At 35.3% G+C, this 26,775-nt stretch overlaps 1 protein-coding gene and 2 non-coding genes across 3 annotated transcripts; all 3 read right to left on the bottom strand.

Annotated features, from left to right (window-relative positions):
- Positions 1–453: 453 nt before the first annotated feature.
- On the bottom strand, positions 454–526 carry TRNAR-ACG (transfer RNA arginine (anticodon ACG)). The gene has a single exon. It is a non-coding gene; the product is annotated as a tRNA-Arg (tRNA).
- A 5,907-nt stretch (positions 527–6,433) lies between these two features.
- TRNAS-AGA (transfer RNA serine (anticodon AGA)) lies at positions 6,434–6,515 on the bottom strand. Its single transcript has one exon. It is a non-coding gene; the product is annotated as a tRNA-Ser (tRNA).
- An 8,361-nt stretch (positions 6,516–14,876) lies between these two features.
- Positions 14,877–20,279, bottom strand: emc (extra macrochaetae). Its single transcript, XM_053750610.2, has 2 exons — positions 19,797–20,279; positions 14,877–16,023 (listed from the first exon to the last, which is right to left on the bottom strand). The coding sequence occupies exons 1-2, from the start codon at positions 20,181–20,183 to the stop codon at positions 15,982–15,984; spliced, it is 429 nt and encodes a 142-aa protein (XP_053606585.1). The 5' UTR covers positions 20,184–20,279; the 3' UTR covers positions 14,877–15,981.
- Positions 20,280–26,775: the final 6,496 nt, after the last annotated feature.

Genomic DNA, 26,775 nt, shown 5'->3' with positions numbered 1-26,775 from the left:
GTATCGACGTGTTCTGTTCCTTTCTGTATTCAAAAACCATGATCCTCAAATAACAAGTACCTATCTATATATTATACCAGAATAATATTAACAAACTGTTTATTTTTTTCTAAAATCTTTAAATATTTTGACACTTCACAGTTTTAGAGATAAATAGTGACATAAAATTGTTCTGTTCAGCTTGGCTTAGATTTTATCAGCCGTAATTTCTTGTCACACGTGTCGTATTCGTAACTTTTTATTTATTATGCGATGATTACTAACGTGTTAAAGAAACTTTGATGTAATATTTTTAGATAGATAGATGAAATATTTCTGTAATTGAAAATGTTGTTGTCGTAATTGAAATGAGTCTTTTGATTTCCTTCTTCTATAGAAAAATATGCAGATGACGTTATTTTGCTTAATAAAATAAATTAAAATAAAAAGTATAATATGCAAAAAGAAACATAGCGACCCTGCCAGGATTCGAACCTGGAATCTTCTGATCCGTAGTCAGACGCGTTATCCGTTGCGCCACAGGGCCAGTTGAGCAATGATACGAAATTTTATATCTTACTCACACAATAGTTCTGTTGCCTTGTCAGAATAAAAATACAAGTTTTTTGCATAAACTTAAACCCATTACGCATAAACTGAAATCGTTTAGCATTGATATTTTTTGTTATTAAATTTAAACACAAAAAAAAATATTATCGATACCCTATAACATATAATATTAGGCAGGCGTCTTTTTAGATGTAGTAAAACAAAGCCGTAATTGCATTAACTAATTAATGTAAGTATTACATTACCTACAATTTATTATTCACTAAGGTCGTGTGCGGGTCGCGTGTCCTCATTAGTACGCGCGGCGCCCGCACCGCGGCGCCACCCTCGTCGCTGCGTCATTCTAACGAAGGTAAATTAGTATTGATTTTCTATCTTCGGATGTACCTATTCTGTATTGTAATTGTATGATTGAAGAAAGTTATAATGTGACAAATCACGTTATAACTTTCTTCAATCATACGATTACAATACAGAATAGGTTCACTAGGTGATTCGTTAATTAAGTTTGTTATTAAGTTGTTTTGTACTTATTACTATTTAAAAAACCGATGATGTAGATATTCTAATTTTATTTCACTAACGATATATATTTCGTAGGTAGTAAAATAACATTCGTAAAGTTTCTAGCTTTTTGTTACCTTTATCACCTTGGAGTAAGTACCTACTATTCTAGTCATCATAATGTACTAAGTTTAACTATGTTTTATCACTTTCCAACTTATCACTATGATATCAATCATATCGGTCTGCACTTAAATAAAAACTATGGGCATATAACAATAGCAAGCAGTGCTAAATTTAATTCTTGCTCACTTCTTGCTCTTCATTCAAACGACCCCCGAAATTAGATTCGACATGGTTTTCAGTTTAATAACGTCACTTTTTACGATTCCCCTTGTCGCGTTTGGAATAATAAAAGCGGTCTATTTTTCATACTATAAAATATTTTGGGAGACTCATAATCATAATGTGTGTAAATTAATATGACAAGGTGGTTCTGCCGCCAACTGTCGGTCGTCGTCGATTTCAGCCGCTCTGATGTTGTGACGGTTGTCGCAATCGTTATCGCTGTCCACACTTTGTTGTTACCACTTCCCACATAAATATGCTGTTTTATTATGGTTTGTATATATTTAAAATATGCTACGAAATGAATAACCTAGAATTTTTTAATGCACGAAGTCATTACACAGTTGCAGGAGAGGGGATTGAAGTTCCTATTTATTTACATTTTGCTCACACAAAATATACTCAATACAATGTGGCGATTGCCTCATTTTTATGCACTATTTATAAATCAACCATTATTTCGAAAGTGTTGAGATAGACATAATTTTCGTAGTAAATGTTTTAGCGCCCCGTCAGCGGCGCGCTTCCGCTGTGTGACGTGAGAGGCAGGTGCTGAGCGCTATATCTATCCAGGCCGCTCGGTTATTGTCATCTTCTACCTAGAAAAATATTTATATATAATGTTATTTAAAAACTAAAAGATGTGTGACTGAAATATCTGGAGAAATTGTGCGGGTCACGCTGAAAACCTTTGAATAAAACTGGATCTTATAATTACAATACATAGAATAGACAAAGTATTAACATTAACTATCGCGTATAAGAGAGAGTAGAAGAGATTGACAATGGCTGTCAGTTTGTGGTTTCACGCTAAACAAAGCCTTGGGGAACAGATAAAATCGTAAACACACTTAATCCAGTAAAGCCATTTCTAGGATGTAAGTTACGTCTTCATTTTGTATTGTTCATGCAGTTTTCAAAACGTTACTAAATATTATACTAACTACATACTACAACAGAACATAATTTATTTGTCCAGTCCTCAAGTCCACCGAACGACCATGTTTGGGGAGGGGCCGAGGTGCAAATGCGTGGGCGCCGTGAGAATGACAAACAATATGACGCTTTGTTTGTACGAGTTAATAGTTCCCATAAATGACGCTAGCTGCTCTCCAACTTGTCCAACATAGTCAAGGATTTTGACTAGTTCTTAAGAAGTTAGATTTCATGTTTGGTAGATAATTTTAAAAAAATATTAGTCAGAAGACATTGATAATAGGTAATATATATATTATAGCTTTATTTGTATAAGGAAGGATCATATATTTGTGACGGTAAATGGCCTCACACAAGACCAAGATAGAGACTAAAAGGTCTTCTGAAGAATTTTCATTGACAAATCATGGATTTGCTTGATATCATTGGAGCGATTGATTCAATTAATTTAACTAAGTAACTACTTGAGGAGTCCATATTGAATATTACTCGTAATAAACACTGGTATAACGAATTCAAACACTGGTCTCTGAAATTTCACGGCTGAGGACGGGAATATACTTAGATGAGGGTCAGATAATCTGACGTCAGTCGCCACTAACACACTAGATGGAATAAATTAATTCATTAATTAAATAGGAACACATAATACGAATGTCAAGAAATGAATTCTCGTAATGCTCAGTTCTTGAATGACAACATGTAATCAGAATATGCAAATGTGTCGGTTTATAGGTTCGGTGTCCAATGTCTGGCGCCGCTGTGCAAGTGGAGCGACAACACGACACTGTCACACGAGAACGTTGCGAAATAACTTGAAGATACTGACCATACGCGAGTAACTTAGCTAGGTTTATTTATAAATCCAACAAAATTTCGTTAGATGGGTTGTGATTCGTTTCTATCTTTTTGTGATTGTGCCCGACGGTTCATGAATGACCAAAAGTAGGGAATAGCGGGATTGAAGTCCTCGTAAGTTGGACCACTAACATACGTTTAACAGTACAACTTTATAGTCCTAGTTTATAATTCACCATAATAGCTTATATGGCCGTCGACCACCCAGTACATTTCAAGTAGATAGTAGTATCTGTAGATATTTGATAACTTGCAAATCATCGGCTAAATTTAATTAATTTTTGTGATATAAATGTTCGGTTGTTGGATCCACGAAAAAGTTTTGATCTTTTATTAAAAGATTTTTTTGTTTATATATATATACAAAATACAAAAAAATGGTAAGCTTTTCTGGGATAATAGGGACCAACACTGTTTGAATAAGTTTCTTTCGGCATTTCTTCTCAGCAGTGGTCGAAATGCTAGTAGTTTGTAGCTTTGGTAAACATCATTTAATTTAGAATATGACGTAAAAAGTGTCTGTGAAGGCCTAATTTCTGAATAAATGATTTGATTTTGATTTTGAAAAAAGTAGTAATGTTAGTTGAGTAATTAAGTACTTAGACTCGTAGAATTTGTTTAAAATATTTATATCGTAATTCATCAATTTTCAAGTCTATCACAAGAAATAATTCCTTTGACTTGATTTATTGAGAAAGTTCTGCATTTAAGCATGCATGGTCTTGATTATCTGATGTGATATTGAAATCACACTAGGTACACGTGCTGGAAATAAAATACATTATGAACTAGACCAGTTGGACAAATTAAGACTAATGTGCGATAGTCTCATCTTCCCTAATGCATGCATATGTCGTTGCATCAGTTTTTCCGCCCTCAGAATGCGATGAATATTACACCAGCAAAACAAGACACTTCCCTCTGTGATAGTTCTTGATTAGAGGGGTCCTATTTGACTGGCAGTTTATACATTGCACATTGAGTTGCCATATGGAGTATTAGCGGGACACTTGGGACTAGAATGTGATTGGTTAGAAGTCGACCAACTGGCTACATTGGTACGCAAACACTGTTTTTAATACGCTATCGTTGCATGCTTTTCTTTTAAGCCATCGCTACAGATGGTTTATAAAGTTTGACTGCCATGGCTGTAATGTCCACATCTGTTCAACTAGGTACGGTAAAAAACTAAGTATATAGGTGTGTATTGCTATCAGTAATTGTACTCTACATTGACATATAATAAATATAAAATAAACATTATTATTATTATATGTTCATTATCGGATTATAACCACAAAGTTATATAATTAGGTACATACATGTTTTGTAATCCGTCAGAAGAGTCATTTTTATTCAGTGATTATTTTGTAAGTCTAATCATGTCATGGAGGCAGCATTATGGATAATGATGATATTTAATTAAAATTCAATTCACAAGTTTTTTAAAGTTCTATAATGGTGATGTCGATATTGGAGATTGTTATAATAAATATTGCATCAATCATCAATCGGGTTGTCTAGTAAAGTGCATAGTCCCATAAATCCATAACTCCAGGCAACTTAATCAAAACGTGCACTTGTCCGGGATCGGGAGGGGGACAAAGGGCGAATATATTCATTTCGTCCGCAATATTTGTACATTAGAGGTCTCGCCTCGCTACGCTCCCCATTCTGGTTTGACTCCACAGTTCCGCTTTTCTGTAGGGGAAAATTCGGTGCTACTATAGATTTTCGCTCGACAAACAGAAAATATTTTCTTCGTATCCAACGTATTTGTAACTTTCTTGTAAAATGAACGTAATGAAGTTAATAAAGTTATATCCTGATGATAAATGATTCAAAATCGTAATTTTGCAAAAGAGACATTATGCGAAAAAAACATTCTATGATACAGACGTTTGATGGTTGTGAAACATTTTGCATAAAAGTGACATTGTTAGTCTCATCGTCAGTTAGATCAAAAAATAAATTGAAGTTCGTTCGAGTTGCAAATTGTAGTATAGTAGGGGTGCAGGGAGAGGAGGGCTTCGCTCTGTCGAAGTAATGAAACCTTAAATCCCTGGTACGAACTCGTAATCCCATGACGAAAAGTTATTCTGTCCAGGGGTGGCAGTTGGCGCAGCTAATGTGGTTTAGTGTTTCATACCGAGCGCAAATTGTGTTTCTATCTAACGACACCGCTGTTTTCTCTTAATCCGATTGTAAAAACCATTTGTGTTGTATTTTAGACGTAGTTATGTGTGAAGCCAGCTGTTCATACATTGCAGAGTATCTGACAGCCATAGATGTTTGTTACAATATTCATTATGTTGTTATTGATACAGTGACGTGAAACGTTAAAATAAAATTATGACAATGTTTTTTTATGTATGTTAAGTGGTTCAACTTGATTACTGAGTGTAATTACTGGTTTGACTACTTCAGTCATAAAAATACGTCTTAGAGCAGCTTCTTCCTCGTCCATTAGATTCAGTGTGTAGAGAGTATGATTATTGTAGATATTCAAAAATGAGATTAATGATTTACTCATTACCTATGTATGATTATCCGTCTCGATCGCTATCCACACATATGTATATAAGTCACAAATTATTGAAATGAAATACATACTCATTTGTATTGATGACATAAGGATGTCATAAATATAAAAATTCGTCAAAGAGCAGTTTGCAGAATCAGTGTCATGCAAACATACAAGAATTTATAGGATACATGAAAAGAAAATCTTCCTCAAAACAAACTTGCCACAAACAAAACGTCCACTGACGTCTATAACTGAAGTGGTCCCGGATCGCAACCCTGTGGAACGCCGTTCGCCGCTGCCGCGGGCTGCGCAGCGCACGTGCAGTCCTCTAATGAGAGCGGTGGCATCTCCTGAGATTTGTGGGCCTCGTCTGAGCTTGTTAGACAAAGTTATGCTTCTCTGTTCGGACTTGTAAATGCTGATTTATACATTGTACATTTTGATACAAATTTATATAACCTCGTTTCATAGTAATATTACAAATGTCAAAATGTCTGTCACGCTTCCAAGAATAAATAAATAATAAATTATTTTATTTTATTTCAGGTGTTAAACGATATGCAGGCCGATTTTGATGTTTGGATAGATATAGTTGATGACTGGAGATCTAACTTGCTACTTCTGGCGGAGCTGCGGGCAGCAACTAGGTTAAATGTATTATTTTATATAAAAACGAATTAAAATATATAAAAAAACAAAAAAAACAAACTACGCAGTCGGTAGGATTCGAACCTACGCTCCCAGAGGGAATCTGATTTCTAGTCAGACGCCTTAACCGCTCGGCCACGACTGCCGTGAGCAAAGATTCGAAATTACAAATATAGATCGACAACGTACTTTGTGGCCTCGTCATTGCAGCAGTAATTTTTCGAAAATTTGGGCCTACCAAAACTTGTGTTGTTGCGATGCATTAGCATTTGTTCTTGCTCGTGATTCCCTCTAAATGCTGTTTTCTTCGTAAAGCATTCTAGAATATTAAAAATTGTTTAAATTTGTTTTAAGATTTGAATATTCTTGTGAGTACGAAGACCCGCCTATTGACTCAGCTGCGGGATGCACTAAAACTAAATAAATGGACCGAGAAATCTCCTCTGCGGAGATGTGGTTTTACGACTAAGAGATGCGCGCACGTGCAATGTGAAAATACCTTTAATAATATATAACAACTAATTTCTTCTGGAATAATGATAAATTAGCAAATTACGAAAATTGAAAAAAATTAAATATCTTTCTGTGTTCCAGGAAGCGACTTTGTTTTATACCATGTAGTGATAATGTTGGAGTGATTCAAGTGGAAGATTAGAGTATATGTATATAATACGCATAATATTACACCCGTGTGAAGCCGGGGCAGGTAGCTAGTTTACTATATGAAAGCTTGGCATGGCAACATTATGAATTTGAACTTTTGACGAATGGAAAACTTTTGCTTCCGCGGTAATTTCGCGGGGTTCCGAAAAAGACTTGTAGATACAAATTATAAGAATGTAGCAATCATACACAGAAATATTTTTTAAACCTGATCTAGAGCGACTCTTACCAGATCTAGAGCGTATCTTACCGTATTCAAACATATACTTATATTTTATACATTTATACTTATAACATACTTAAGTATAACGCTAATATTAACGGCCGGGTCATCGTGAAGTCATCAATATATAAACACCTATGAATTTCATTAGCATCGCTACAGCATTCATTGTGGAAGTGCATTTAGCGAGACGAGAACAATACCCAACGTCTGCCGTGCCCTCGATGCAATTGTATCTATATGTATATATAGGTATTTTATATCAATAGTAGGATTCATTTACTGTGATCAGGAACTCGCCGATTTTTCCTGGGTCTCCCTAATTATTCAGAACAGAAATGAAATGCTATGATTATGTAAGAGACCTAACTTCAGAAGCGGACTTTTAAAATGCCTAGGTAATATTATTATCCTATAGTAGGCAGTAATCCTGACTGCAGTTACTCCATAGAGGGCGAGTGATTACTCCTATTATAAATATACAATAAAAACGCTCGGCTTTAACTTGATTACTCCAGTGTTGTACAGATATAAAAACTGAATTGATTACTTTTCCTTATCGAGAGCCACATACAATAAATTATACTTAACAACGACAAAAACATTTTATTCATACCACAGATATTCGTATATTATATATTTTGATCTTATTTGTAATAGCTGCCATTTTATTTTCATCTTTATAGCAATAGAGCGCAGTAGATAGTCGTAAAAATTCACGTCAGATGCCTTTAGACTTGACCAATGTTACCAAAATTCATCAAAATTCGAAAAGAAAGAAGACTATTTTTTGCGCTTCTCTATGAATAATATCAGTATGCGACGCGAGGCATAGACAATAAGAGCTAAAAATAGTTTGACTATCTATGTTCTATGGTCACAGTGAGCGGTAGTCGGCGCTGCACAATGGATGCGCGAGGTGACTGGGGCACTACTTCCGCTCCTCAATTGCATCGCATTGCATTGCACCGCACTGCGTATGATACATACGTAAACTAGTCGCAATTAGATGCCGTCCATCTTAACTATAGCGAGTTACCTTCTGTGGAAGTAAAGTTAATTTTCACTAAATACTTCTGCCTGATTATAGATAATTATTTAAAAACATCAAAGCTAGCAAACTATATTTTAGAAGACCAAAATATAGTATAGCCGTTTATCTAATAATATATTCGAGGAAATATAAAGTCTATAGACAAGTGAGGGGTGAATAGAAAATGTTATGTCTCCGGGGAAATATGCGCAGTGTTGCCCTTTACACCCTTTGAATATTTAAAGCCTAAGACTTTTTAGGGGTACCTTTGAAGACCTTTAACCCAACTTTTTGCTTCTATCTATTGAATATAAGTCATTATGTAAGTTTTTCTGTCTCGTTTTCACGTCCGCTTGACTACTTGCTCGGTCGTAGGATGTGTAAAATAAAATTAAAACAAGTAGGTATACTTAAATTGAATCACAATTATTTTTTTAACATAATGTATATACGTAGCTCTGAAATAATATTGTTTCCGAACTATCAATGATTTATTTACATGAAACATAGTATTTTAAGTAGACTAAAAGAAAAGTTTGATTGCAAATGGAGTGTGGCAATTACAGAATGAATTATAAATGAAATAAGTAGCGTGAAAGGTTAACCGGAGTACCCTTTATCACGCCATCAGATGTGACGGAGCCTTATGGAAACAAAAATCAATACAGAAAGACAATAATTAAAAATTGGGTTTTAAAAATATATCTATTTATTAATATTTATAAGTGTTAATAACCGTCATGCCGAAAACCGATAGTAGTGGAGAAGAAAAGTAGGAAAGAAAAACAGGAAAGAAAAACTTCTGTTCTGTTGTTATATTTGCAGAAATTTTACTTTCAATAGGTCGATCATAATCATATAATCTCAGAAAGATAATAAGATTCTATAAAGTGAAAGCAGATTTTATTTGAAATGATTTTTAACTGACATAAAACAAAAAATTCTTCGCGACGTTATTACATAAGACAAAATGAGATCAGTAATAATTAAATTTTTATTGCACAACATGATTTTATAATAAGACTGCCCGTCCCGGCTTCGCTCGGAAAAAACCATAATAAATTATACACCAAAACCTTTTGGTAAAAATCGTACAAAAATCCGTGCGGTAAATTTTGTGAGTTCATTGCATTCATTCATACAGTTGCGACAGGGATACTTATTTTTATAATATCTAAGGATGTTATTTAGTAGGTATTTTATTCAGTAATAAAAGTTGCAATGAAAAGTTTTTCCATAACAAGAAAATTGCATATCAGTGGAGTCATGGAGTGTTTTATTCGCAAATAACAATTTACCGATGACTGTACCTTAATTACATTAACACATCCTGTACAAGTGCGTTCGGTGCATTACTCGTACGAACACCTGTACTGCTCCGTGGCTTTGGATGTTACTGATAGCACTGATAAAAGATAACGCGATATTTGATCTGGTTACGGCGATTTGACTTGCCACGTCGCATTTGGATCATCCATTGCTTTTCTTTTCAACTATATCATATATTAACTATTGTTCGTAAGTTAATTACATATGCATGTTATGATGTGATGCCTTAGCTCCATGGGAATCATACCGAATCATACATTTATGATTTAACATTTTAAATCTGAGTAAAATTTCATTATAACTTGTCTTGAATTCATGCAATTTTATCAAAAATTTTACTTTCGCTTACCATTCCCAGACAAGGCATATGTAGGTAAGACTATTAATATATAAGTTAAAACTATTTAACTTGGAGTGTGTAAAAAAGACATGACAAAACATGATATTTTTTTATATGTCGTTACTTTAATTGATCAATTCAATTGAATTTATACTAGGAATAGTTTTTAAATCTTGAAGTTATAGCTCACTGTTATATAAGAAGTCATATTATGATCCAGAGGCAAAACATAAATTCAATGACAAGAGGGAGTAGAGTTCTCTGGCACAAGTGTACGAGGAGACACGACTCCAAGTGAAATGGGATAAGAGATAAAGAAGAGAAGAGGAGTATATTATTTATGGTGGTCGCCTCTTCGACAAGTATATTATATATCAACTATTGTTCGTAAGTTAATTTACATATGAATATTCAACAGAATGAATTAATGGAATGACAACAACTTATCGTATTAGTATAACACTAAAATATATTTTTTGTCTAACATATTTTCTTTCTTATGTAATAGATTTGACTTGTTGCAAGCCAATTTTCTGCTGATAATAAGTTTTCCGGTATTTGCGGCGTACCTCTCTCTCCTACTCAACTTACATTGTGTGACGGCGGATTGCATAGTGATTTACGAGGAACATAGCTTATAACAGCACTATTGTTATGGTTGGATAACCGAGTCGCCTAGTTACGCGTTTTGTTGCAATATTCGCGGGCCGGCAGAACCTCCACGTCACCTGTGTAAAATAAGAATAACTATCAGATTTTCTTTTAGAAATTTGTTTATAAATAATTACATAATTTAGTATAATTTTATAGCAAATTGTGAAATATTCATTGTAAGTTTAATAGATCTTATAGTTATCTGTATAAAGAAAATAAAATAGATACTACATATTTTATTACATTTATTTCTTTCTGCTAAGTAAAATGGTAATATTTTTAAATCGACCGACGACGATTTATTTTTATTCCAACCTCAATCAATTAAAAGTTATTTGCATGATTTTGGAGAATTTTGTCATTGTAACAACTATAAAATATGAGTTAGTGATGTAGAAAACGACGATAGTTTCAACCCCAAAAAAAATGCCTAAAAATTGTATGACGAGACATGTATCAAGTATCTTCTATTATTCTATGTTATGCTATATTAGGTTCTTAGTTGATTTAATTTATCCGTTTAGTATTTTTTTGTATGAAAATACTAAACTAAAATATTTTCGCAAACGTTATACTAGTTAAAAATATACTCTCTACTTACCCTTAACCTTCAATCCTCAACACACGTATATATTATAAGTAGTCTAATAACAATAAGACTTTGAATCTTTGCCCCTACCTGAAACAATAAATTGTTTCAAATTGATTATATTTCGAATTTTCTACGACAGTCATTTGTGATTGTAAGCAAGCTTTATTCATCGAGAATGTCGTCATTTTGCCGAGTCCACACGGCTACTTGCACCATTTTGAGATTACCAGCACTACCAGCAGGATATTGAACAGATATTATAAATCAGTCATTTTATACAGGTTACCTAATTCAAAACCCTAATAACACGCATAAAAAGTAAACTTCCATATTTCTATGTGAAATAGAAAATAAGTTCTCTTCTTTAATTTTGTTTCTCAATAAGATTTGCTTTTTGTTGTTTATCTTAGTGTTGCAATATGTAAAAATAAAATTACTAAGTGCATACGCACTCATTCAGTATTTATGATTCACATAAACAGTTGAATATTCCACGAATTCCCCTGTTAATCGTCAAGTACGAAGATTAACTTGTCTTATAGGCATTTCTTCGGTACTTCAGTACGGTTATCAGCTTATCAGTGCCAAGTGCAAACACCTGCCGGCCACCTGTCTACTTCCACTATCTCAGAAACTAGATCGATTAATCGAGATTATCGATAAAAAATATAGGACTGTTCCGCGTTTACGACGCAGATTGTAACACGTTCAAGACATTTACAGTTGTATGGTACACTTGGCTACCAATATCGATCCTTACCATAGCTTGAATTGGTGAGTCAGGGAACTTCTCATTCCACTTGTAACTCGTCAAGTATTGCATCAAAACAAGAATTGTTACAATAGTTCATGATCTAATTTACTGAGTGATTTTTTAGGGTTCCGTAGTTCTACAGATAAGCAACCCATTTAGTTTCGCCATGTCCGTCAGTTCGCCCGTCGCTATCTAGCTCAAAGATTAGACTATTAGGTATTACTAGAATGATGTGTTTTGAAAAAAAAAGAACATGTATTCCGGATACCTCCCCATGAAGTGGGATTGTTTTTTTATTTTTCGTTTTTCCTACGTCTGGTTGGATAGGTCTTTCAAAAATATACAAGGTGTGGGAAAACCATTTTTTAATTTAGTAAACCGTTCGTAAATTATTAAGCTTGAAAGTGCCAATTTTCGTTAGAGTCAAGTGTCCTCCCCCTCTACCAACGAAACAGTTGTTGTTAGGAATTCAATCGTTACGATATTAGTACTTATATATAACGAAATATAGTATTAATTAGAAGGAAAACTATGACACCTAAGTTGATGAGTAATAGTCGACTAACTGTATTCTACTATAAAACCTCGAATTGGTGACATGGTACTCTCGCTCCGTGAATCCGACTCGCACTTGTTCGATTATTTTAGTTATTCATACAATATATATTAACTCTATGTTAATGCATAACTAGTTATTATTCATAACTAGAGAATTTAGGTAAATACGTAGAAAAATATATATTTTTAACCTTTGCCTCTTTAATTTTATGCAAATAAAGTAACCGAAGTGTAAATAATTCAAGACTTCTGGTTCTTCTCGTCATCGAAGACTAACAGAAAGGTACCTACAACAGTGCGAATATACGATGACGTCGTTCTCAATAAAACATAATTTTGTTGGTAATTGCTTCATGTAACTGCGCTGAAATTACCTAAAACACGTGCATTTCGTATTACATTCATTCGTGCATGCATGCATTCATTCGTGTAATCTGTACGAAAGTACATTTTAGAATTCTAGAAAGTTCTATTGTATCTTTGGCTGCAAGATAAATCAGTCTTATCAAATATCATGTCTTCAATTTGCAAATAAGCAACCAATGTAGAAACACTATAAGTACCTACTTTTGATTTGCCGTATATTTGAGGAAAGAATATAACCAAGAAAAAATATGAAACTAATTTATATTTCTCAGTAAGAAAACTTCGCAAGATACGTACACTAACTACATATACGTACACCTATCGACACTAAATGGAATTATGTACAGTTTCAGTCTGTCAGTTGATAAAGTCTGAAACGCGAATGTGACGAATTAGACCTTGCTTGATATTTTTATACACTTATATACAGTTTTCTGCGCTGCATTTCAAGTTATCTATTTAGATAATTCATTTTAGTTTGATCAATACATGTATTTGATATGCGATATTTAATTTACAATAATTATATTGTTATGCATTGGACGCTAGCAAAATAAATAGTGTTTTAGTGTTAGTGGAGACCTTGAAAAAATTTTATTCTCCTCATGCCCATTTTTTTGGTTTTGGGTCGAATCGCTTTTCCTTGCTTTTCGGTGCAGTTGCACTCGTAGTGTGTTTAATCGACATAGAACTAATTCGCAAAACATTATACTGCTATCATCATACATGATATGATATCAAATTACGGTGAATCCGTAAGCTATCTAGTTATAGATCTTATTAAACGAAATAAAACCATCATTTAGAACAACGTTCATTGTATCCCTGTGGCCGGCAAACTAGGTGGTCCAACAAATAATTTCTTTAGCTTTGGAGGATTTTAGTAGGTTTACATAGAAAATTTGCACATGACAACCAGCTTATGGTCAAATAGCCTTATTTGCAAACCAAGAAAGGAGGTGACGCGCCCACATGTTTTGATAGTTGTGTGTATAACCTTCTTCTTACATATCTAATCTGTCCTATTTATAATACTTTTTATGTAGTAAAATATCAGTAAATAAATAGTAGTCTACTAGACTTTTATTTCGTAAAAACACATAGGCTGGAAACTTTCGACACTCGGGCTCAACTGCTGGTCTTTCCTGAATACAAAAACAGGCTTACAAAAGTTGTTTGTCACTTTTAAAAAATATGGGTAACCTACTAGTATACCTGATTTTTAATTTAAAAACCAAAAATACTAACGATACTTTACATAAATAGTCATAGGCATGAAATGAGCTAACTTTCAGAATTTTCTTTGTAGGGCCCTGTGGCGCAACCTGTCAGGGTCGCAAGTATTTTGCAAAAAACAAAATTGTACTGTTTATGAACCTCGTTCACCTCACATAGTAATTAGCCGTATTGTTCGGTGCTGTGACGGCATTGTGTTAATATTTGGTGTACAAATGTTCACAAGCCTATTACCATTCAACTATGCACCTTAATCAAAACAACATAAGGTATAACTCTATAACCATTTGCTGGTTTCTCTATATCTTGAGATGAATTAGAAATTTAGGTTTTATTGCTCAGCAATAGAGTTGATTTTGTAAAAGAGTGTGACTGGCTGTTGACTGTAATACCAACGCAGCTGACCAAATATTGTAGTTGCGATAATTGGACGTGATGCAATCGCGTGATCTCGGCGTTTTAGAAAAAAAATCGGAATGTGAAAATATCTATTTTATAATTATATATTCAATCAGGAATTGTACATTTTTTGATAATATTGTCAACATAAAATTGCGCTATTATTCCAGTTATAACGTTAAATGACATGATATCTTCGTGGTCGACCTGATTAAAGGTTGTAAAAACGTTCTCAGGTTTTCATTAAAAAATTATGATATGACTGCTAATTGTAGTTTGTATTTGAATTCATTTATTGATCTATTTTCTCATAGCGTAGGTTTTTGTTAGGGAAAGGATGAAACAATAATAAAAGCGCGTATTTTATAGTCATGTTTTATTTCTTTTTGATTTATTTATCGGTACTTATTGAGAAAATCAGTGCAAAAATTTATCTTAATAATCTAAATTGAAAACAAAATATGGACGAAAATTTGTGAAGCGGTTGATAGAATTTGTGACTGAAACTGTTATTCTTTCTAGAAATAAAGACATGTAAGGAATTAATTTCATAATAATTACTAGGGGTACCGCTAATAACACATTTGTTTGACCGCTACCAACTCATTTCTTCATTATTAAAACTATAACAGTCTATTTAAATTATAATACATCGTAACTAATAAGAATTATACAAGATAATTAAAGCATTTCCACCTTATAATCAAAATAAAATCATAGAAGGTCTCAAGTTCATAATTTTTCACTATTTTTAATATATTTATTTTCCTCAATTACGTACAATATTTACATTAAGTATATGTGCAAACCGGTTTGATAAATTAGCAATAGAATGTATACACGATTTGCACTCTGATAATATTTTCAATAATCTAATAGCAACAAATTGCCATGCAAAATCACACGAGAAGAAATAACTTAAAATTAATAAAATTATACAAATAATAGATAAACCAACTTAAAATTGGTTTATTTCTTTGATATAAATTGGAAGCATCGTTTTTAAACTAAGAATGTAATTGGATAGAACTTAAATACTTTTTGAATGCCTAATTAGATAAACTCAAATATATTTTTAAGAGACCTGAGGTTATAGGATGTTTTGATCTTCGCATATCACTCAACATACCTATTTACAAACTTTCAAATTTACAATCATCTGAGTAATAACTAGTAAAGCTTTTTACATAAAGTATAACATAATAACAGTCCGCCTGAGCGGGTCATTGCATTGCAGTACAGTCTTTGCCGTAATGCCACGAAACAAGTATAAGTAGTTAGTAGTTATTGATCATAACGAGATCGTACTTAGGACATCATCGCGAGATGATCTTCACTGGAACTGATGATGGCAGCATCTTCCACAGCCGCCCCCACTGCCCACCTCCAACCGCTACTGACGCGGATTGAGGCTTCTCTTATATTACACCATAAATAAAGTCCTCTTAAACCTAAAGACGTCATTTAACACGACGGCCTGTCTAGCTGGTTTTGCTTTTCGGGCGTCTGTAACAAAAGAAAATAAACATAAGTACAATAATGGTCGGATGGTATATAATGTAGTAGGAGTGCCAATTATGAAGGGCCAAGTTGACAGCACAGAAGGTGAATCGGTACGCAAGGGTGCAGCTACCAATCGAGGCACAGATGCGCGCGCACATGTTTCCCTACCATGTGATGATATAAAAGCAATATAAGTTAATTGATAACGATGATGAAAAACGACCTACGCGTTTAACTAGGATACATGTTAAACCATTTTTACTAGAATTGTTAAAGATGACCCTTGGTTATTTTACAGTTATTACTGATAGTAGCAATAGTATCGTGTAGCACATGCGCATCCAGCCCGCGTCCGGCCATCTGTCCACGCCATATGCGCTGTGTTTCAACAGTGTTTTAATTCATTAGCCCGGACAATAGTGCTGTTGTTTCGTCACCCTAATTTAAGTGCAGACGAGGACGCCCGCCAATTGATTAAGCCACAAACAAAAGAATAGCGTCGGTTACAATTTATTGACGATGTTTACAGAAGGCACTTCAGTAACATACAGTTTCAGCGTAACGTTCTCAGTATCAGCAAGTGTTGGATTACAGCTTCCCGTCCGTACACATCCGCGACACAGCTGAACGGCCGCACGTGGCCACACCCTATTTACGGACACATACCAAAGGGAGAGCACACATGTCCCGAACGGATCGGGACTTTGCGAGAGCGCACACGTGAAATCCCTTTATGGGACGAGCATTGTTGGTTGGGTAATGAATAGGTATGTTCATCACATTTATTTAGCTATCCGGCCACCGGCACCGTCACGTGTGCTCACACGCAGCTGCGAGCGACCGTTATCCGCACAATGCCCTCGATCGATCCGTCGCCGATGGAATCCAAGCTATCGGCGAAATCGATGCACGTGTGCAAAGGTTGGCGAGATATTTCGCTGCATTGTCTACTCGCCGCGTCGCCTCCTTTTAATGCTTCGGAGAAGCGTAAAGGTGCTCGTAAAACTTTCACGTGCACAATTTATGCTCAAGGGACGCGGAGACAAAGATATTCAGAGTCGGAGGATCGAGCGTGGGCGCAGACACCTGGCGGCTCGTTAGTGTCGCCTGTCTGATGCTCGAGTCCATCGCGATGTGTGGCGTGGGTGTCAGCCAGCATGCACGCCGTTATGCGTCATAAGGATTGTGTTATTTAGCTTATACGATTCTTAAAGCCTTTTCATTTCCTTCAGTAATATAAAATAATAAATAATATTTCAATCGTATATTTATATCGTATTAGCTCCTAGTGGAAACTTTTGTTGAGGGCATCTAATATTTCTAAATTGATTCCAAATGAGAACATGCGGGCTTTTAATTGGATGACTAAGTGATATTGACATATAGTAGGTAACTTATTTCGAGGACGTGGGACTTTCTCTCGATAAACAATAAAACAAAATAAACGATCATGATCGTACAATATGAGAGAGTATGATTATAAATGGGGTCGGGCCCTTTAAGTGCAATAAATGTGAGGGTTGCTACCGCACTAGATTACACGCCTAACCGTGCTTATTACGATACTTAACAGCTTATTACAGTCTGAGTGAAAAGTCAAACTAGGACCGTGTTGACATTTATGGTTGTAGGTGTGGTGAAATGGTATAACAATAAGACATAGAGTATAGGCAATGATGTAAGAAGTCAAATCGAGAACGAATTGGGAGAGCTGTGGTGATAGGATCCCACGACCTCGCAGACAGCTGCAAGCAACAATTACGGTCGCGATAGTGGCTTATGCTCGTGACCGGAGGTTTGTGGCACACAGTGCGATGCCCCGCGAGATATCGCCGTGAAATGCCGCCTCACGACATGCACGCTTACCTCAAAATCAGCCACGATCGCCTAAAGCCTTATCCAAACTCATTCTATCTAACTCAAACGAGAAATCCAAATGTCCTTGCGATATTATACTGCATTTGTATTCAGGAATGCTGCTCGATTAGTAGACATTCTGATAGTTCCTAAAATGTCGTAGGCGTTGTATTAGTAAATATCGGTTGCTATTGTGATACCTAACCGGCGCCTAGAGCTAATTGAAAATGGATTTCTCATATACAAATTTCCCACATCAGCGATGATTATTAATATATAATCATCTTTAATGCCTTGTTAAATGTTTTGTAGAAACATCACAGTTAACTACTTTATATTTAAAAATGTGTATAAACTAAACATCAAAATTCAGATCATAATTTGTGACAAATTGAGTATGCGGCCCCGATTGTGCATTTTGGTGGGAAGTCTTGTTTTATTATGTCAATATAGATGTTTTATCGAAATTAAAGATATCTACTACCTATTATGTAAATATATTAAGGGTTCTTGGGTATTGAGATAAGGGATTATAAAATCGAGTCGCGTAAATATTGCATTGTGTGGTTAAATTTGAAATGCATGTTGCGTCTCCTAAATCAAGCTTGTTTTGAATATTTCCCTCGTTTCCAACAACTGGCAGTGATTAAAATTTACGTGGCGCGACTAAGTATTAACGAGCGCGCATTGCGCCTGGGCCTCGTAATCGCAGGCGCTCAAATAAATCCTTCGCGATGCACCTGCCGCGCACTGAGCGCTCGGACAAACGACGCAAACACAATCTCGACGCAGTAAGTGTTTTGCTGTGTTACTCTGGGAGAAACTAACTTTGTCGTGTCCAATGGGGATGACGAAATGGCAATCACGCGCAGGTGTCAAGCGGAATGTTAAACGCGGCATAAATATGTGTTGAATATTCAGATTGTGTGTCAGTACACGGTCGTTTACTCGGCGCCGGCGCAGGTGGCCGCGCTTCAAGGCTGAAATTCAAAACAGCCGTCACGCATGCGTGAACAGCGGTTTAGTTTGTGACTATTTACTGATTCTACTATTTCATTACGAAGGTACTTAACTGACCCATGGTTCTGTAATGAGTCACAAAATAGCAAAATTCACTAAAATAAAAAAAGCTTTTTTTTTCTGAACTCAATTTAGTAGCAGGGTTTTCTTAGATGCGATAAGGATACAAAACGTAGGTATGATGTAAATTTGCTAGAACTCTACTACGCTTCTTACATCATGCCAATTCATTATTATATCGGCTCCCACTAAACATTTGAAGTATTAATTGCAAATAAAGTAAAACCATTTATACTGTCGTATCTTTTTATATAGATGACATTTTGATCGTAACATTTATGCGAATGCATGTGCCAATCGTTTGATAGGTGGCGCGGTGATGGAATGTCTACGTATTTAATTGCACAAACAATGGTATCTATACAGATTTATATGTCGTGAACAAAATTTGACTAAAAAAGTATGGAGAGAGAAAGCTAATGTTTAAATGATAAAAGTGTAGAGTTTAGGACTGATGACATTATTGTTTTTAGATTATTTTAGTATTTTAACTAGTGCATCATTCATAAGAAGTGTTGATTCTGTGTTGTCATTATTTTGGCCACATGTTGTGAAACTCGACATCTCCGCTTTTACCTTCCCGCTTGCGAAACGCGCAGGTGCGCGCCGCAAAAACACTGATATTTCATTTACTTTTTATGCAATAGTGTCTCTACCTAATACTTGGTTTGGTAAGTTCTTCTAAATTTTGCATGACATGGAGTGTAGTTTATAACTTAAAATTACAAAGCAGTTATCGCAAAGTTTTGTTGTTTCTAGGAGACATATTAAGTCTTAAACAACAAAGTAACGAACATTTTATTAAAGTTGACATACATGTGTATATAATTGAAACTTACCGCTTGATTTCTGTGTTCTTGGCTTGAAGGTGTTTTGCGGAGGATTGTGTTGGGCGCAGAGCGTGGGCCCAGCGGGCGCCTGTGAGGGCGCGGCTGCGGCGTGGTGGCGCAGGGCGGCGAGGCCAGCGCGCCCTCCGCGTCGAACTGATCCATGGCAGGGTGGTTCTCTAGCGCCGACTGAAGATCGCAGATGTAGTCGATCACATGCTGTATCACCTCCAATTTGGAAATCTTCCTGTTCTTCGGCATAAACGGCACCAAATCCTGAAGTTTGGATAGGTACATCTGGATTTCTGCGTTTTCGCCTTCACGGTGCCTGTGAACACGGCCGCTGGCGATGGCGGGCACCGAGGCACCGGTCGCGCACACTGCTGTTATCGCTTTCATCGTGAGAGTCACTGAACACGAGCACTGGTAAACAAGAGGACGCGACACGTGCGTTGCGTGCGGAGCGCGAGCGAGGAATGAGGAGATGGTCGGAGGCGCGTCGTATATATGGAGGCAGGCGGGGCGCGGGGCGGGTCCGGCTAGCCCAATGGCGGAGAAGCCTGATTTTCCCATGGCGGCGGCGGGCGCCTGCCTGCGCTGGGCGGCCCTGGCTAAGGCCGTTGCGCTCCTGACATGCACTTTGTCCCGACTGTACAGTCTATTTCAGGTTTTGTTACAGTTTTGTTTACAATTTCTTCTAATATATTGATTTTTTCAGTGTTTTAACAATATTGTTCACATTTTGTGTGTTCATGATTTATTGGTTTAGCAAACACAATTTTATATATTGTGTAAAAATGTATGTTCTCACTTTACATATTATTTTGCATCAAAAGTAATAATGCGGCACAGTTTTATTATCTTTGCACGTTCCATTAGCTTTTAGTTCATGTGTACTCAAATAATCTCTAGTCGGTACTTGATATCTAACAGGTAAATAATAATTTTGCTTCACGGGTATCAGAAAACCAATATGATAAATTTTAGTGCACTGTTATGTTATTAATTATATTATTTATCAATATATAACCGTAATATATATTGTTATAATTATTGTATACCTGTTCTATATTTAAATTGGGGAAAGTACCTAAGTGTTTTCATATTCACACCAAAAGTTCACACGATAGAAATATATTAAACCTAGTTTAAGTGAGTTATAAAACAAAATAAACAAAGTAATATATTATTTTGTTGATGCCTGTGTGGTAAAGCTGCAGAAACCATAAATTTGATTTTATACTAAAAATTATATAATAGTAATAAAATGCATTAATTAATCTAGAAAAATTATCTTTATCAAAAAAGCTCCGGGAAAATTGCTTTTACCTTATATTTTTCGAAATAAGAAAAGGCTTTGAAGGTCCTAGGGGGGGGGGTGGAGGGTGCCTACGGGGGGAGGGGTGGTAACAATGGAAGTACGTGACGGCATCCACTTGAAGCGCTCCCACGACAGGTCCGGAGGCTGCCCGGCTGAAAAAAGGTTTTTTTTATTTTGTGACGAAGTGACTAAACTTCTTATGCAGGTAATTGGAGTAATTTTAAAAACATTTTAATAAAACAAATATATATTGAGAACTAGAAATAAAAAAAATATATATCAAATGTTCTACGATAGTGTGTTATGTATTGCATATCCATGCGTTTTGCTAATTCTTCATAAGGTATTTTTCCGCATCTAAAACTTGTAATCAGACAAGCAAGACATCGTAGAAAAATTTACGGTTTCATTTTAGTATTATTAGAAACGATAAGTAAAAATTAGAACACCTAAAGCCATTAACGGATTATTACGGTAATTCTTTTACATTAACTCAACAAGAAAAAGTCTTAATTACGTATTATATATAGAGCATTATTATAATTTTCCGCGTCAGAGTAGATATTATATTTATCTTAACTATATGTTTATTTGTGGTTATAAAGGTGTACTTTAAACAAAATTCAACTAAGTAATCGAAAAAGGACTACAAGGTGCTCATTTAAAATAGTTTACGTATTGGGAATACGTGCGTTTACCGTCACTCGTATAACCATGAATGCCCATTACTTTGTCATTCCAAATACGGCTTAAGGTCCACTTTTAAGTTTCCGCTGAGGTCCGAATCGTAATAACAAAGTGGACATAAAAAAGCGAGCAAAAAGTCACAAGTCACCTTGGAGGCGGGAGTAAAGAACTCAGGTAGAGAATTGCTTCATTTTGAGTTATTCCGTCGAATTTATGCGGCGATTCGATAAATTGGAGCGAATTACGTGATTTGATGAAAGCGGCTATATTTAAGACAGTAATTTGGTGTCTTTTATTGCACTTTTGTGACGATCTTTAGTTAAATTTATATGTGTAACCGTTTTTGGGTTTATAGTGTTCAGACAAGCAAGAAGACAAGGGTCTTTGTTTTATAATACTAATTATTTTGTACGTTCATTATCACGTTGATGTGATGGGTACCTTAGTTAAAAAACATTCCCATATTACATATTCCCGTCCCATCAGTAGGTACTTTATTATTTTATTGGCGGGATGGCGTTCCTCTCACACCTAGCTTCATTCGTCCAATAAATGTAAACGTGTCTATACTGCTACCTTAGAAATTATTTACGGCTCCAATATAATCCCACTAGTGGGCTTTGTCCACTCACGTAGACCATTGTCCGTTTAGAGATTTTGCATCGAGGCACCTGCAGAGCAATTGAATATTGTTTTAGGTAGACAGGTACTGTCCTTTGTCACACGGAGACAGGTTAAAAAAATACAACAAATCTGAGAGGCTGTGAAGATTCGGGGTTCAGTAGATATTTATATTGATTTAAGTATACGTTAACTTGTGTATATTGTATGGTTTTCAGGGAGTTAACCTGAACCAATTTGTCGAAGGCCGTGCGAAGTGAAAAAAAAAGTAAGAATGGATCATGAGCTCTGATAATTTATGGCTGAGCAAAGGAACGACGTGCACCAAAATATGGCAATTGTATAAATAATTAATTGGCTAAACGTTTGGATTGGACTCGTTAATTTCTTCATATTGAATCCTTGATATAAGATCTCGTATCAACTCGTATCTCGTAACAAATGCTTTTAAAATTTCCATTTGTTTACCTGTGCAATAACTTTATCTAACATATACTAAGTACTTGACTTTGTAATTTCCGATTATTTATTTCAAAACAGAACCCAAAATCGGTACAAAAAAGCTGTAGCAAACACATAAACACCTTAAGAAACATTGAAACGATGACATTTTGAGGTGTTTTTATGACCACGTACAAATTATAAGGGTTTGGCGCAAAAAAACCTCAGTCTCGTCAACATGTCTTTGTCTCCACTTTTACGATCATTTTGAATTTCGAGTGTGAAATTAGTAACAACAGCTTTAGTACATAGTTATAGATGCAGTCACATTTCCGTTCACGTAGCCAATGCTTCTTTTCTTTCCCATTTTTATTTCGCCGGTCTACTGAAATATTTTTTTATAGAATTAAACGATTAGTTTTACTTTTTAAAGTTTCTACTTACACGTATGTGTTGTGTGTAATTAATAAAAAAAATGTGCATTTTATAAATGTAAGGCGTCGTTAATGTAGACAGTAACTTTTTTTTTTGTCGTCTGATCCCCTGATAATTTTTTTTTAGAAGATTTTTTTTTTCAAATTTAAATAATAATAATAAATTCAATTATTCAAACTTAATCATTTGGTCAGCAACAATGAGATGGCAACCAATGGTTATTAAAAAATAATACAATTCTTCATTTATGTACTTTTACTATTTATTATATAAAGTTATTTCAAACAAGCAATTTGTAAAAGTACAATAGTTGGATTGAATACTACAACAATTATCTAACCATTGGGTCATATTGATAATGTTACATCGACACGGCTTCTTATTTAAAAAATATTTCGAAACGTTTGACGTGAATCTTGTGCAGCGTTTAATGCAAACTATAAAAAATAAACAAAACCAATCAATTATTTAGTATCAAGTGAGAGTTCTCATTAGAGTTGATCAGAGCGCGTGTCGTGGGAGTGCCGCGCGCGTGCCGCTCCCATCGCGTGATCCACCCCGGTGCACCCCGATTGATCGTGCGCCGATATTACACTACTCATTGTGTAAGCACGCCGTGTTTATGTACAGTCGTACATTGTACAGTCAACAACACATCAACCTGTCTAAATTGCAAAATCGTCACTATTACTATAGTAGTAGTTTGTACTAAAAGAACGGCAATTGACACCACAAATCGTTTTTAGTTATAAAATTTGGTGTGTATTCATTTTATTGTTTTTCATTGTAGAACAATTTTTGATTGATTCGGCAAATATAAACGTTCCACTCTTCTAAAGAATTTCTGTATTCTGAAACCTGAATTGCTGGAAAGACATTGCTGGTTATACTGAATCAAATAAAAGCCCACAGAATTGTTTTCAGAATGTTTCATTTTTATTTGTATAAGTTGTCATAATATTGATTAGGTATTAATTATCCAACGCGTTGATGTCTTTTATTAATTTTCTTAGTAAATAAACGATAAAACTGTTTTAATTTACAAAAATCGATGAACTCACTTATAAATAACACTTCGGTGTCATACAATAGGCATATTTAAGTCAACTTTTCTAGTAACACGTTTGTCTGAAGACCATTTTTTTTAATTTCACATATAGATGTCGCTATGTCATATCTTCTACTTTAAAAATCTTATTCCTAAATATATAGAGCCTATATAATTATATTTGCGATAGTATTTTCAATATAATCTTATTAATATTGACAGAGTAAGTAACACTATACTGCCCTTGCGGCCATAAACGATCCCGTCGGGTATATTGGCTAGCCGTTATTACTCCTGCGATTAGAGTAACTATTACCTCAATAGAACGTATCGTCATCTGGAACCACATATGGACGTAAGGAGTAAGGCGTCCATCGTTTTTCGACATTAAGATCTGTCTGAATCCTTCTAGCTTCTCCTCAGACCAGGTAAGTCCGCATGCCTTCAACTCCGATACAATACTTTGCCACCAGCCAGAATTTGTTTTTGGTCACTTTCCTCTTGCCTTGAATAAGCAGTATGCCTATGACAGCTAAGTGTGCAAGTCATGTTCATGAAATTACTCGGACATAGTTGACCTAGCACTTTTGATATAGACACCTGGTTGAATTTATATCCTTCATAAGATTAAGACTTGAAAATATGTTTGGGTGATCAAAAAGTAGCAAGAAACAAAAAAGTTCATTAATTTGAAAAATCTTCACAACTTAGATTTTTCGACCAATTCTTTTATTACATGCTCTACCAAGCTAAGCCATACTTAATAACAATCAATACGTCTATGCCCTGATTATTGACAGAGCAAACAGTTCGACCCGCCCTCCGCTCCCACGGGAGGGCGCGAGAAATCCCATAAATCGCAGGTGCGGGCTCATTACGCGCTTTTCCGACACGCGTCATACGCGTGTGCGCACGTTCGCATCGCATTCTTCATTATTCTTTGTTTCTCAGATCTAATTCCAGTTCGAATGCACGTAATAACTTCGTTACAGGGATTCTTTTTTGAATATTTACAATGCCGACATGTACCTTTTTCTGGCTTAATTAATTTATGTAGCGTAGGTACTTCAAGAAATGATTCCTGAATGAATGAATAAACTATTGAATACCAGTTATAGAATATATATATATTCAATAGGTTTTTCTATAACAACTGAACTTGTACTTAAAAAATGGTCTTGACCTATGATCATACGAAATGAAATTAAATCACCGAAAATAGCAATGTCTGGAGACCGGACGGCATTATATTATACTGAAGATTTTTGGTATGAACAATATAATGCCATCTGGGTTTATTAGAAATTTCTAAAACGCTCTATCTCACCTCAAATACACCTACAAAATATCTTCCCAACTGAATGTTACCAAGAATCAACATTTAATACATATTTGCTAACAGAACAGTCAGTGGGCAGTCGGAATCAGAGCATCGGTTCCCAGCACGCCAGGTTCCGATGGGAAGCGGCCGTTCTCGTGTGAAGGCCGCGTGGGAGAGGTCGCAGGTCGTCGGGTAATTACAATGCACGCGCATCCCAAGGGGTGCGATTCTCAGATGCACATGGTTACAGCGGTTATTCTAGATTTATTTAATTATGTACACATTATGATTTATTGTAATAAAAGCATTAAGCCATTTCGTGCGTATGGAAACAGTATAACATATAACCATACAAGCATTGTTTTATTTTTGCCTCAATTTAACTATAAAGTGAAAAGAAAATGTTTTTCTTCCGCGAATTTTACATATCACGGAGATTAAATTATATCCCAATTAAATTATAAAATATAATGGTATTACCACAGAATGCACGAATCGTGACAAGATGAGATTCCAAAAGTAAATCGGTGCATAATTTCGAATCAGATGCCGTGGGAGACCGCGTTGGCCCGTGAGAGTATCATGTTCACTGAAACTAAGATCACGGTAATATAATAACGATACGTAATCCGTAATAGCTCGTGATTTAATTTAGAAAATGAAATGTACGCACGCTTTTGATTGCATGAACGAGATTAAAATTATTTGTAAAAAATCCTTTCCTAGTTTGTAATATTTCCTCTTCTGGTTTCTGAATAAAATGAGGGTTTTTTGGATTTTTGAGCGAAAAGTTAGGTCTATAGAAGTAGCACGGTTTTCTTAAAGAACCATATCCTCCTAGGTCAAATCCAGACAACTGTCAGATAGCATAACATCATTGATTTTGACAACAGGCGGGACGGTCGGATAATGTCAAGAGAGCGTTGGACCTTGCCATCGTTTTGGCGAACTATGGAGCCAATAAAAAAAGAAGAAGAACAACATATACATCTAGGAGCTTAAGACAAGATGCTGGACTAGACATCTGGTGGCCACACGAGATGGTGAGTTCTACATCAGAAATGGCATTTATGCTGATCCATGTTTTACTTAACTTAATCAGGTCTCGTCACAATAC

The sequence above is a fragment of the Plodia interpunctella genome, chromosome 10 (assembly GCF_027563975.2).
Source record: "Plodia interpunctella isolate USDA-ARS_2022_Savannah chromosome 10, ilPloInte3.2, whole genome shotgun sequence".
NCBI classification, from domain to species: Eukaryota; Metazoa; Arthropoda; class Insecta; order Lepidoptera; family Pyralidae; genus Plodia; species Plodia interpunctella.
The sequence above is the reverse complement of the archived record's forward strand: the minus strand, read 5'-3'. Positions and strand labels throughout refer to the sequence as shown.

Excerpts from the sequence above, each read along its gene's own strand:
- emc (XM_053750610.2), bottom strand. The coding sequence starts at position 20,183 with ATGAAAGCGATAACAGCAGTGTGCGCGACCGGTGCCTCGGTGCCCGCC. Across the intron at positions 16,024-19,796 it reads AAGAACACAGAAATCAAGCG|ACGCCCGAAAAGCAAAACCA; the intron begins GTAAGTTTCAAT and ends CTTTTGTTACAG.